Genomic DNA, 14,464 nt, shown 5'->3' with positions numbered 1-14,464 from the left:
AATGCGGGTATTTGCAAACGGTAAACGGCGTTTTCATTCTTTCATAGGATTCTTTGTGATCCACCTAAAAAATCAAGAGGTAAAAATTTGACTATAGTAGCACTTTAAATATAAGTGGTTTTATTGTCAACGCCAACTGTGGTAACAGCACGTGCTGTTCCGTGACAATTTGATCGTTAGATTAGTTCTTGTTTATCGGTTAAAAGAAAATTTGCGTTTTAAATAAAGCGAATCGTTCCTCTTCCATTTCTTCATCCGTCATACAACTTTCTCCCATTTATGTCCAGCCGAGAAGAGAATACAAGGACATATTCCGTGTGTTTTCGAGAAAACAAGAGTTTCAGGGTACATACCTTAGCGAGAAAAAAAGTATTAAGTTACAAACCTTTGCGTGAAGAGTAACATTGTCACGTTCGCTGCTTAAATGTATAATTTAATTTAACTGAAATGAGCCAAAGTCGACGTAGTAAGTTATTCTTGGACTGTGAATGAAAATACACACATCAAAGATAGACACTGCTAAGAGTTTGTCTCATCGTCAAAATCCCTAGCTGACTAGCAAAGTCAATACAATACCAAGAGGGAATGGCAGGGGTTATATACGAACTGTGTTATGAATACTGCGTCATAGCTCTGCATTGCACTCTGCTCTTTCTGAGATTGTCTCACTAGTTGATCATTTCAGTGTTATAGTATCAATAATTATCATATAAGAGATAAAATCTCTTATATCAGAGAAATTTGAGATTTGACCAATTTTACCCGGTAGTTATCTGTCTGACACTTCCTATCACATATATATAAAAGTGCTTCTATTTGAAGTCTTTAAGGTTTTCTTTAATGATTAAAACCGTAACCAGGCCGCGTTGTCATCATCCTCGGAGACTCAGGGTCTACTGGTGGGGACTATGCTATTTTTTTGGCGCGAAAGTTTACTTCAAGAGCTGAAGAGCCCCTCGGAACTTTTCCTTACCAAGCGAGTTCCAAAAGTGGTCGAAATCCGTTCCGCTGATTGCTCAACGAGGAGGTCTAGCGAGGACGCATAGGTCGAGGAGAAGTAATAAGTAAGCTTAAACTTGTGTTATCGACTAGCGTTCCTCGCAACTAAAAACAACAGCGTAGAAATCGCGTAGATTAGCTATACAAAATTTACGATATACCTTCGATAAATCCGCCGAGAAAATTGATGGAAGAGTACTGCTTCCTAGCCCCCATGTTACGGTTTGCGATTTCCTCGGCTTCGAGAATCTTCCCGTTGCACCGGTCCAAATTTGGTTGAAAAATAACCCCTGCCCCCAAGTCGTTCAAGGATTTTATAAATAGTGTGCCATCGGACTCGCTGTCAAGCTCCACTCATGTAACTGCCGAGGAACTCAAAACAAATTTGTGGGTAACCGCAAGGTTCTATACTAGGCCCCCTCTTTTTTATAATTTATATAAATGATCTCCCAACCTGTTCTAGTTCTAATGAGCTAGAATTTATATTGTTTGCTAATGACACCAGCATATTTTTTGAACATAGTGACCTGGATATACTTACCTCCTATCTTAACGATCAGCTCCACAATGTTTCAACTTGGCTAAAAGCCAATAAGTTATCAATCAACGTTAAGAAAACAAAACTAATGATTTTCAGACCAAGGCAAAAAATGTTACCTATCAATAGGCAGATTGTCATAGGAAATAATGTAATTGAACAAGTAGATAATACTAAGTTTCTCGGAGTTTATATTGATCAGCACCTAACATGGAAAACTCATGTTAATTTCATTACGGCTAAGATTTCTAAATCTGTCGGGTTACTTTATAAAGCTAAATACCATTTGCCCTCAAAATCTCTTCTTACACTATACTATGCCCTTGTTTATCCATATCTTACTTACTGCAATTTAATTTGGGCCTCTACTTATGTCACCAACCTGCAACGAATCTACCTGCTACAGAAAAGAGCAGTCCGGGCGATCTCTTGAGGCTGACTACAAGGCTTCAAGTAAACCTCTTTTTGCAAATTTAAAAATTCTTGACGTCTTTAGTATTTACTCGCTCCAAGTAAGTTCTTTCATGTACCTATATCATAATACCGCTTCACCTATTGCTTTTCATCAAATATTTCAAACTTGAAATCAGGTTCCTCAATATTCAACAAAATACTGTGACTTTTACCGACCCCATACCTGTAGAACAAATATCAAAAAATTTTTGATCCTGTTTCAAGGTCCTAGAATATGGAATTCATTACCGAGCAACATAAAAAGCGCCCGACCTTTAGTATATTCAAGCGTGTGATCAAACCATTTTTAAGGGCCAGACAGGATACAACCTAAATACCTTAGTAATTTATATCTATCTTCTTGTCTAAGCACACTTAATATACTTAATATACAAGTCTTTTTCTTTATTTTTAAATGCCGCCTAGTATTTAAATTGCCCGTGGGGGAAAATCTCGATTCCTCATAAGCTTTGCTTTCTCGGAGATTTCCCCGCCACAGTCATTTCTTCCAAGTTGTATGCTTATTTTAAATTTAACGTTAATTAACGATTTATTATCTTTTTTATTCTAATTGTATGTTATTCTGTGTGGCAAGATAATAAAAAAAATAAAAAACAAAAAATAAAACTAGATCGATATATGAAGGAAACCACTTCGTGTTAGAGGGCGATAGAATTACCCGGCTAGACCTCCTCGTTGATTGGCCAGAAAAAATATTTTTTTCCTGGCCAATTAGCGGGACGGACTGAGACCACTTGGTAAGAAAATGTTTAGCCTTTTCCAGGCTCTTGGTCAGTGGGGTCGATCAAATGAGCGGGCGAGGAACGAGTGGGGTCTGGTGAAAAAAATAGGACAGGGCGCGGGAAAGCGAGCCTGTAAGCATTGTTTTAAAAACCTCATTCCGCCCACTTTTAAAAAGATAACACTTCAAGGATGTCACATATCAAAATGTCAGCATCTTCGGTGTCGAGTTACTCGCATGTATATCACCACTTCACAGCGCGTTAGATGTCGTCCTTGCGAATTTCACGCAACTTCCCGACTGGAATTTCACTGGCAGCAAAAAGAACCCAAAAACATTTGTCTTCCAGTCCAGTGTCTTCGAGAAGTCCTCGACGTTCGCTAGCTTTCAGTGATGTCAACAGGGAAAGTGTAAAGGGGGGTTGACTAGCCTTTAACGACTTCTACGGTTCGTGACCTTTGAAAATTGCCGTTCTCTGTTCGGCACTCGACCTTTTTGTCGCTTCACTTGTGTTTATGAAGGGCAATTCATGTTGTGTTACAAGTAGAAACGTAAGATAGAGTTGAGCCGTTAGGCCGTGCTATAGAAAACTTTTAGAGGTCTGCATGATTTCCGCTGTTACTTGCATGTCGCTTCGTAGTGTTTGACACCTCTGTAATTTGCCTCTGCTTATGTATTTTTAATAGTGTTTAGGCAAGATACGCTTTAAAGTCTCCAAGTATTTACTTTCGAGGGAAAAACTATGAAATTTGCCGTGAACATGTTGCATTCGAATTCTATATTGTGACGCTAGGCCCGGCTCAGCGGGAAAGAGAGATTCGTAGATTATCACGGATAACATATTTGCCTTCGATCGTTTTTCTTCGGGGATGCTGTAGCTTTACTGCGAGAAAGCGTTTGTCTAGGGACAGTTATGTTTCTTGCAGCTATCTGATCGAGCTTATGCTTCTCTTGCTCTATGTATAGGTTTATTCCTCCTTTGATCGTTCTGGTACCTGACGATTCAAATGTAGCTGTTTACACGCAAGTCTGTTAACTGTTTTGCGTGTTATATATGCCATTGTTCGGCTTAATTCACGCAATTTTGCAGGTTTGCTCCATTCTGAGCGCTTTCGCATTCGGAAAATCCTGAAGACAACTCTCCAAAATTTGAGCAAATATTGAGAGCGCGCGTAACGTGTTAGCCATGTTAACGTCACTTGGCTTTAGACAAACAGATAAGCTGCTGACAAGGCGTTGATGTAAACTGTCAAAATAAACCAATCAGTCGGAATGAGGCTTTTAAAACAAAGCTTACAGGCTCTCGTTTCTGCGCTCTCTCCTATCTTGTTTTTACCAAATCCCGCTCGTCCCGCGACCGCTTTTTTGATCGTCCCCACTGACGGAGATCCGCTCCGACGAAGGGCTAACGCTCGAAACGTCAGCTTTCGAATCTCTTTACGGTGGCCAATTCACATTATCAACCCAGTTGATGAATCCAAATTATCCCACTGAACGAGAGCCTGGAACAGGCTAGAAAAAGTTCCCAGGGGCTCTTCAGCTCTTGAAGTAAACTTTTGCGCAGAAAATATCGCTCCCCCGAAAATATCGCATCGTCCCGACTAGCAGCCCCTGGGTATCCGAGGATGCGGTCTTTATTAGGTTCACATCCTCTTTCATGGTATCAATACTTACCAGGAGCCAATTACTTGTATATTTACGTACCTTATGCAGTTGATCGCGAAGTTGCAGAGTGCTATCTGATCTGATATCTTCATATTTACTCATGAGGGTTTTTTTGGTAACATAGTTTTTTGCCATTATTGCTCGGATGTTCTGCGGAAATCATCTTAGTTATTTACACATGGGCATATGAATATTCAAATGCAAAAACGTGCGATCTATTTGTCGCCCGGTTAAGAATTTTTTCAGTAAATAGAAAGTTATTGGATTTAAATTAGGCCATCCCCCTTTTTTTCATTTATTGTGGAATGCGTTTTCTGATTTTGGGTCGGTCGATCGGAAAAAGAAAAAAAACGCAAAAATAAAATTGGAAAAGGGGTCTGGAGCTAGGAGACCCGGTAACTCAGCATAATATCCGTGGAACCTGGAAACAACAAGGTGTGGTTACAAAGTCAACACGGCAGAAATGGAGGAAAGAAAAATCGACTTCGTTGTAGAATCAAACGAGAACAGGGAAAAAAACTAAACATCTGTAAGACAAAAAATTGCTTATGTTTCAGATTAAAGTAAAAATTGTTTGAAACAATGTGTCATTGCCCTGTGCGTAACTTTTTTTTATTTTTAACGCGAAAATCTGGGTCGGTCGGACGACGCTAAGCAGAGGAAAAAGGGGATGGCCTTATCTGAACTTTGGCTAGATACGGACGGAATATTAAATATTTTTTGTTGTTGGTTGAAAAGTCAACAAATCCGAGAGAAAAGCCAATGAAATTGAACTGTTCCCAATTGAACATTTCAGAAAGTAGAAGTGCGAGCAGTTGCTGCTACTTGTTTTCTATGGTTTCGAGATTAAGCACTTTAAATTTCATCGTGCAGTTTTAAGTTTCATTATTGTTACAAGCTGTTTATTTATAAACGTACCTGCTGCCGTACCCAAAATTCCAAGTCGGTAGCTATTTTTATCTTGGATATTTTCTGTTGCGGAAGGAACTGAAAAAAAAAACGTTCTTACATTAGGTTTATCGTCTTTTAATTCAGTATTCTGTTTCCGTCTCAGGAGACATCCTTAGTATTTCTCGTGCAAAATTACTTGCATAATCTAAATTTCAACCTTCTCACCCCTAAAAAACCCAAAAGACGGGCATCTGAACCAATTGGTTACTAATGACGTCCGATGACGAAATGTCTCCGTTTGCTTTAATTTATGGGGAGTGAAAAAAATGCTGCCCGGCGAAACGTTCCAGTGAAGGTACGATTAAGGATGAATACTATTCTATATATACTATTCTATATATGACTATTCTATATATGACTAGATATAGGAGAATATGGTTAAAGAAAAGCGCGTTCTTTTGCATATACGCCACATTTTACGACTCCTAAAATCCCCAAAACCATTCTAAGCAGAAAAGTACAACAGGCAGATTACAGAGAAGGGAGAATGAAAAGGCTGACATTGCTTTTAATTTTAATATGGTTGAGTTGAAGCCTCATATGCAATAGTTGAAATGTGTAGTTGAAATCACAAATGTTATGTGTTTTAAATGTTAGTGTTATGCTATAAAGCCTATCTTGGACTCTCATCCGCCATTATGCTTTCCAAAACAGAAAAAGCTTCATCGGGACGACCATCAGGTTTTTGCGGCCGCTTAACAGAGCAGAGGTTTTATTTACAGTATTTTACTGACAATAATATAACTGAGTCCCAAAAGTAACAGTCCCTTCGAAAATAGCGGCCCTTTTGAGAAAGTCAGAAACCGTCTCTGATATCGAGCGCAATCCGGATGGATTAGCCGGACTGATTGAATGAACTACCTGAAGAGTTATTCGCGATTTTATTTCTGAATTTACTGAATGTTTCTCAAACTATAATTTAATAGCTGTATTGGCCTGGTAGCAGTGTCAAATGGTACAGGGTAATTAGTGCATTGCGATACAATGCGTTTACTATACTATCGTCATACAGTGCAACATTTAGGGCCTTTTTAATTTTTCAAGTTGTAGTGGTGGAACGTTTTCACTCCTTCCGACTCATTCAATTCTCGTTAGACATTTGGACACCCGGGGGGACTTCCACATAAAAAGGCACGGGATGCTCGTCGAAAAATATGCATTTAACCAGTAAGGCCGACTAATGTGGACGCTGCTTGAGCTTCATTGGACCGTCACCGGCCCCTAAAAGATATCATCACGTACTGAAGAGATCAGCGGAAGCCTGAAAACAGACATTAAATGAGATTGTTTCTTTTATTATTATTTCCTCGAGGGCACCCTAGAGGACACTTTGACAGCTAAAAATGATGACGTTTCGTCACCAACACCCTAAGTGAGACCAGAATGCTTGATTTGTACCCATAGACGACGAGAATCCCTGACCTTTTCATAGAGAAAACCCCCAGCGGTATCGCACATCATCCGTCCAACTCCATTTTACAGTCGCTTGGAGCGTGTCAGGTTAGTTATTTTTGTGAGGTAGAAGGTATAACGATTTTTTTCATTGTAAAGAAAATACTTATGGTTCTTCTTTCGCGATTCGATTCAGGGAAAGTCTTCGTAGTTTTTCCTTGGCAAACCTAAGTGATATTGTTTATCACAAGAAATGGAAAGATAACGCTACCTTTCGGTAAATGGTTTCTTGACAGAAAAAGAAAAAAAAGCAATGAAGAAGAAAAGGAAAATTACTCTGTATTCACCACTAAGTTTCGAACTCCCGGCCCACTGTCACGAGTAGCAAGCCCGCGTTTCTCTCACTGCGCCACCTGTATATCAGTTAAGTTACGTCAAACGGCAAAAATGAAACTATTGCCGTCTGTCTTCAGCTATCTGTATAGCAGAGCGAAAATATTTGTATATGTGGTGAATACTAAAAGACATTTTTTCTCTTGCCGATTTTGACTCTAGCAGAAGGAAGACATGATATATGTAATGTAAAACGCGTAGGCCCTCTAGGGACTGATAGCAAAGATAATCATGTTGTCAATGATAAATGTCAGTGATTGTGTGCTCAAGGAATAAAGTCTCTGCTAGCGGTGATTCGACTGCAAATTAAACTGCATTCGTAATCCCTCCACCTCCCCTAGATTATTAGATCAGCATTTTATCGTCAGGTGTTACTTTTGATCATAGGTAATGCCACACATTGAGCAAAATAAATAAATAAAAGAAATACCTTGAGCTGAATTTCGTATTCTCTGGTACAAATCTGGGTAAGCATCAACAAATTTCCCTTCGAATGTTACAGGTGGGGTTCTGACAGGAATTTAATAACAAAATGTTGTATTGAATTTTTACATAAAACTAGTGTCACTATGTAATGTTCAGACTCTTTTTCAAACGACTTTTTACCTGGTGACGGCAAATGGGGATGCTGCAACACATGGCACATCAAAGTACTTAGCAATGAACCAACCCTCACAAGCAAAGAGATTAAAAACAATGCCATCTGCTCCTCGGCAAGCTCGTAAGCTTCCATGCATCTCTATAATGCGATCTTGTTGCTGACTCTTGGAGAAACCTCTCCCACTGCATACTTGAAGCTTGAAACAAAAATAATTATATAGTATACTGTACCTCAGTACACAGAAACATGCTGCATATAATTTAATATATTACTAGGCAAGATAAATTACTATTAATAGTGGATAAGACAAATAACTGAGACAAAGCTATATGGCAATAAATTATCCTTAGCAAAATGGATCAGGAAGGTCTGTATATGTAATTTTTTTCTCACTTATTATCTTTAACTGTCTGCATACAAGTTTGCTTTTTTAGCTTAGACCATTTAATCATGCTTTTAGCCGTACCTCCATTTTCTCAAGGTTGCGAGGTCTGTTGTCTGTCCCAAGCTCATCCACAGCCATGAAGTCAATGTCATACTTTTTAAGGATACTATCAAATTTCAGTCTGTGGCATGCATGGGTTGCTAGTGTACAGTTATCTGTTGGGCTGTTTCGTCTGAAGGAGAAGCAAGATAGTCAAAGTTAGAATTAACTTGTCATGGTTAAAGCCTGCTCTTTTGAACTGTATTTCACCTCAAAAATGGGTACCGTGCAGAAAGTGAAACAAATTGATATCTTAGGGAGGTACTTTTCAATAACACCTTTTTAACCCCTGACCCTGTTTAAGGTTTAAGGATACAAAAATTAAAATGATTAATGATTTATACCCTAAGGGTAGATCATGACTAAAACACCACACGAGTACATACGGGTAACATACGAGTAACATACGAGTAACATACGGATACATACGAATACATACGACTGACATACGACTGACATACGAGTAACATACGAGTAACATACGGATACATACGATCAACATACGGATACATACGAATACATACGAGTAATGGGAATGTTTTTCTCATAAAGGAAGCTCTAATTATAAGCCTTGCAAGCATTTTTCATGTCAGCAAACACGTACCCGGCTCAGTTTGAGGAAGGGGGGGAGGGGGGGGAGGGTGGTGTTGATAGACCCTCCAAGGCTTTCGTTAAATTTAGTCACAGTAAAATAAATTCACATGGAGTGCAAAACCCTTAAGGCGGTGAAAGACGAGATACAAAAACCCTCAACTTGTGGGGCAACATTGTTTCGTTGCAAGTTCTGGTCGATGTTTCGCGTTTTTCACTTTGCGTGATCAACTTGACCCGCAAGAAAAACATTTGTTGCGGGTTGAAGAAATGCAGGGCGCTGAGTGGTTGATTTGCTAGTACAAGAGCACATGTGTTGCGCGACAAGTTGTGAGCTTGATGAAAAACGAGCAACAAAGCCAAAATTTGTTGCTCAGAGTAGATCTGCGCTCTACTTTTCGCAATAACTTTCTTCAACCCGCAACAAATGTTTTTCTTGCGCGACAAGTTGATCATGCAAGGTGAAAAACGGGAGAAATCGACCCAAACTTGCAACGAAATAATGTTTCGCGCCAAGTTTAGGGTTTTTGTATCTCGTATTTCGCCGCCTTTAGCTTGCGCAACAAGATGACAGTATATTTTGGATGTTGCTCTCGTAGATGATTGACTGTCAGGCCAGTTTACATTTAAGGCACGTAAGGAAGTCAGAGCAGGTCTGTCATAATCATTTACCCCATTTAAGCTTTCTGGCTTGATTTTGCACTGATTTTTTGCACTGATTTATCATAGGCAACTTAAGCTGAAATAGTGAAATCAAGATGGCGGATCTGATGACGTCACACGACATAAGCGACATCCAAAATATATTGTCATCTTGTAGCGCAAGCTAAGGGTTTTGCACTCCATGTGAATTTATTTTACTGTGACTAAATTTAACGAAAGCCTTGGGGGGTTGATCAACACCCCCTCCCTCCCCCCTCAAACTGAGCCGGGTACGTGTTTGCTGACGTGAAAAATGCCTGCAAGGCCTATAATTAGAGCTTCCTTTATGAGAAAAACATTCGTATTACTCGTATGTATTCGTATGTATCCGTATGTTAGTCGTATGTATCCGTATGTTACTCGTATGTTAGTCGTATGTTAGTCGTATGTTAGTCGTATGTATTCGTATGTATCCGTATGTTCCGTATGTTACTCGTATGTTACTCGTATGTTACCCGTATGTACTCGTGTGGTGTTTTAGTCATGATCCTAAGGGTATAGAAAGGCTTTCTAATGCCCAAACCTTATTCAAGAGAAAAAAAAAACCAGAATTTGACGTTAATATGTCCAGTCTTTTCCCTTTAGCTCAGCATTTACATACATTTACATGGTATATATTTGAGTGCATACAAAAATTTTACAATGACCGTCAAATAGCCAAAACATTGTTTCTTGATGTTAACTTTAATAGTGAAATCCATTTCAAAAAAGTTGTTGATTCGAATTTATATTTTTAGTTAAAATACAATTTATTGTATCAGTCAATTCAAAATTTAAACATCCCTCCTAGCTAGGAAATCCCTTGGGCATGAACGATTTTGTTGTGGGAGTACTGCTTCCCACCCCCCACCCCCCCCCCTTCCCAAGTAATGTGTTCAAGATAATAAAGGAAAATTCCATACAATTTTAATTTTGAAATATAGTTAAAAATTTTAAATCAAGTTATCAATAATTGATCAGTAATTGATTCTAACAAATCAAATTTTACTTGTCCAATTTATATCATATAATTTTGCAGCATATTTACTCTTTTTCCAAAATGATTTCACCGTCCCGGCAAAAAAAAAAATATTAAATTGCCCCCAGGGTGTGTCGACGATGTTATTCAAGAACGTGAATTAACCAAATTGCCTGAGGTTCTGATGAAACTTTAGCTTAAACAAATAAACAATGGGCACCAAACAGACACGATGCACTTCACTGTAGCTTGTGTCAACAGTTCAATTGTTTCGATTGACGAAGGGTCGCGCGCTGGCGAAAGAACAATGCTCAGTTTGTACAATTTCGAAAGATCAAAAAGGGATCGAAAGGGAAACAGTTCAAAACATGAAAATTCAACAAGGGGAATCCCTAAAATGCGGCAAAAGTGAAGTGATCTGCACCAATATTCAGTCGTAAGTAATTTTCGTTCCGCTTCGTTTACGTTAGGGAGCTTAAGATCTACGACGGCGACGTCGACGAAAACGCCACCTCAAAATAGAACTTTGCTCTAGTAAAAGTCTTTCGCGATTATTCCATCTTGTTCACGTCGTACAATGTGGGCGAAGTATCCTAAAACTACATTGGTACGAGCGGTTTTAGACTGAAAATAGAGAATGAAAGATTCTCTGTTGCATGCTAACGTTATCGTCAAAACCTAAAATTTAGTGATTTCACGTCGTCGTCAAGCAGAGAACCGCAAAAATATGAGCTAAAATCCGTGCTGCACGTGCAGCACGATTATTTATGCTCTTTTAACCAATGATATCATTGTTTTGTGGCGTTTTCGTCGACGTCGTCGTCGTAGATCTTAAGCTCCCTATTGTTTTTCTTTTGCACATCAAGATAAATGGCCAATTTTCTTTCTACCCCAATATTAAGCTCAAGTACCCATTGAAAAATTCTCAGCGTGACACTGGCAACAAGCCACAATACAACGAAGGAAAACAATTCGTGCAAATATCCGTGCAGCATTAAAAACAAACTCACGGAAATCAAATTAACATACGATAAATCTGTTAGCAGCCACTCGAGAACTTACTTAAAGCTCACCGCGAGGGCTAGGATAGGAGCCACATCCCCTCTAGTTCCTTTGCAAAGGAAAACCACTCTCATCTTTTCTGATGGTTAAAGAAACCTCACCAGTTCACTGGATGGGTGAATACAGACGTACACGACGCGGCGTTTATAGTTTTCTACGCAACGAAGCTTAGCTACCTTGTGTTAATTGTTCCACGCGCTGAGTAACCGCCATCTAAGACAGTACCTCAAGAAATTAGAAAATCGACAAGCGTATTTAAATTTGAAAAAATTCGTATTACGTTGCTAATATTTTGCAATGGAAATTTGCCGAGTAAGCTTAAAGCCCAACGCAAGACCGTTTTACGAGGTGGATGAATAGGATATGTAAATCAGTTGTAAAGTAAGATAATTTGGTTTTATCAACTGAGTTGATAATGTGAATTGGCCACCGTAAAGAGATTCGAAAGCTGACGTTTCGAACGTTAGCCCTTCGTCGGAGCGAATCGAAGAATTGTAGGTTGCGTGTGGTTTATATACAGAAAGATGGAGCTACGCTATTGGTTGGTGCCTAGTAACGTGAAAAACAACTGAATAAATTAGTTGAATGAAAAGCGTTCGTTAATTCCGTTAGGATCAAGAGTACCGATTTGAAAAATAAATTTTTGTTCTAAAGTTTTGCGGCTTTCTGTGCTGCCCTGATGAAGGGAAAGGCCGCAGACTGCACCTCAGCAAATGTCATCTACTGCATAACTTGCACTCTTTGTAAAAAGTTATACATCGGCGAAACAGGGAGACGACTTGGCGACCGATTCCGAGAGCACCTTCGTGACGTAGAGAAAGACGACCAAAACGCATCTAAACCGGTCGCGAGGCACTTCAATCTCCCTAATCACTCTAACCAACATATGGCAAAACCAACCAATAGCGTAGCTCCATCTTTCTGTATATAAACGACACGCAACCCACAATTCCTCGATTCGCTCCGACGAAGGGCTAACGCTCGAAACGTCAGCTTTCGAATCTCTTTACGGTGGCCAATTCACATTATCAACTCAGTTGATAAAACCAAATTACCTTACTTTACAACTGATTTACATATCCCATTCATCCACCTCGCAACACTTTAGAACAAAAATTTATTTTTCGAATCGGTACTCTTAATCCTAACGGAATTAACGAACGCTTTTCATTCAACTAATTTATTCAGTTGTTTTTCACGTTACAGGCACCAACCAATAGCGTAGCTCCATCTTTCTGTATATAAACCACACGCAACCCACAATTCCTCGATTCGCTCCGACGAAGGGCTAACGCTCGAAACGTCAGCTTTCGAATCTCTTTACGGTGGCCAATTCACATTTTCAACTCAGTTGATAAAAGCAAATTATCTTGTTATAGTTCCCACCGACGCAGCACCACAGTTTCGTTAGAAACTTACCCCTCTATTCGTCAGTTGTAAAGTAGTTTTACGCTACCATCAGCCGTCCTAAGATGATAAGAAAAGAAAAAAAAAGCAACTAAAAAAGATCGAAATCCACCTATCACAACACACCGACTTTGTGTTTTTTTTTTCTTTTTTTTTCTGAGTGATTCACAATGTAATTCGTCGACACGCTCGATTACACCTGGTCCAAGTTTTATCTGGATTATATAAATGCGGCTTACGTAGCCTGTGTCAACCTGCGCTGCTGAAAGTAGTTTTAGAGATAAGAAGAGATTGGAAACCCATCTTCTCGGCACTATGCATAAACGTAAGGGTGTAAAACGGATTTTACGATCGCTAAGACCCTTTAAGAGGCTTTTCGTCTTTTATCCGTCTGTAATGTATTGAAAGCAGTTTCAGAGGTAATAGGGGCACCGGTCCATAGAGAAAAGGTCAAATTAGCTGCCCCTGAGAGTGATCTGAGTTCACATAGGAGGGTCTTAATGGGGTTAACCGATAGGCGTAAAACGTCCAAAAATTTAGTCGATAGCCGTAAAAATTGAAAAATTTTAACCGTTAGTCGTAAATAGGGTGAAAAAAGTTAACCGTAAAAGAAACTGTTCCCTAGATTTGTAAAAGTAACCGTTGACATTTCTACGGGTAAAATAGTATTAGAAGTGAAATACTTAAAAGTATGATCTATCAAATAACTTATTTCATCCAGAGATGATCCCAAGACCTTTATTTTGCTTAAAGATACAAAAATTACAGGTTTATTAATATTTAACTCTTTGAAACAAAAGAAATTGATTTATAATTTTTTTGTTAACCGTAACTGAAAAAAATTAACCGATAGCCGTAAAAGAGCCAAAATTTTAGCCGATAACCGTAAAGGCCACCACCCCATTGGGACCCTCACATAGCTGCTGGGTCGGGAAACCCTCACCACAACATGTACACAACCCGTCCTCATCGTTGTGTTGACTTTTTGATCATCCTGATTCTCGCTCTTCTAAAGTATAGTAAAACATATGAGAGCCATTTGAGTGATTTGGTTGCGAAAACGTTATGAAATAAACAAGTATTTGCTTAGGACAAAAAGTTTTGCCTACCAAGTAGATGCTCATTTTGAAGTGCTTTCCAAATGCATCGCAAATTTCATTATAACCAAAGAGCAAGCAAGGTTTCAGTGTAATGAGTATTGCTAAAGCGAAAACACACTGTACGAACCTGTTCATATTGGTTGACTATGCAGTATTTCGAGCGGATAAGGAGGTAAGATCTTCGTGGCTTGTACAACTTACTCAGCCGAGATTACGAAGGTCAAGATGTTGTCGATTTCAATTACAGTGTTCTGTCAAGACCTTGATGTCAATTTTCAAGTTTTAACATCGGCTAAATAGTACGTTTTATTTTAGAAACATCAGTAGAAAATGGAAAGAAAGAATCAAAACACTAGAAACGTTTTGTTTACTGACCGCTCTCTAAACAGGACTGGTAGAAGTAATAGACCGTGACGGAATTTGAGG

At 39.0% G+C, this 14,464-nt stretch overlaps 1 protein-coding gene across 1 annotated transcript; it reads right to left on the bottom strand.

Annotated features, from left to right (window-relative positions):
• Positions 1-18: 18 nt before the first annotated feature.
• On the bottom strand, positions 19-11,605 carry LOC137967612 (uncharacterized). The gene is made up of 5 exons (XM_068814130.1): positions 11,532-11,605; positions 8,201-8,351; positions 7,740-7,930; positions 7,564-7,643; positions 19-5,384 (listed from the first exon to the last, which is right to left on the bottom strand). Exons 1-5 carry the CDS (start codon positions 11,603-11,605, stop codon positions 5,260-5,262), a joined length of 621 nt encoding a protein of 206 aa, XP_068670231.1. The 3' UTR covers positions 19-5,259.
• Positions 11,606-14,464: the final 2,859 nt, after the last annotated feature.

This window comes from Montipora foliosa, chromosome 8 (genome assembly GCF_036669935.1).
Source record: "Montipora foliosa isolate CH-2021 chromosome 8, ASM3666993v2, whole genome shotgun sequence".
In the NCBI taxonomy this organism is placed as follows: Eukaryota; Metazoa; Cnidaria; class Anthozoa; order Scleractinia; family Acroporidae; genus Montipora; species Montipora foliosa.
The sequence above is the reverse complement of the archived record's forward strand: the minus strand, read 5'-3'. Positions and strand labels throughout refer to the sequence as shown.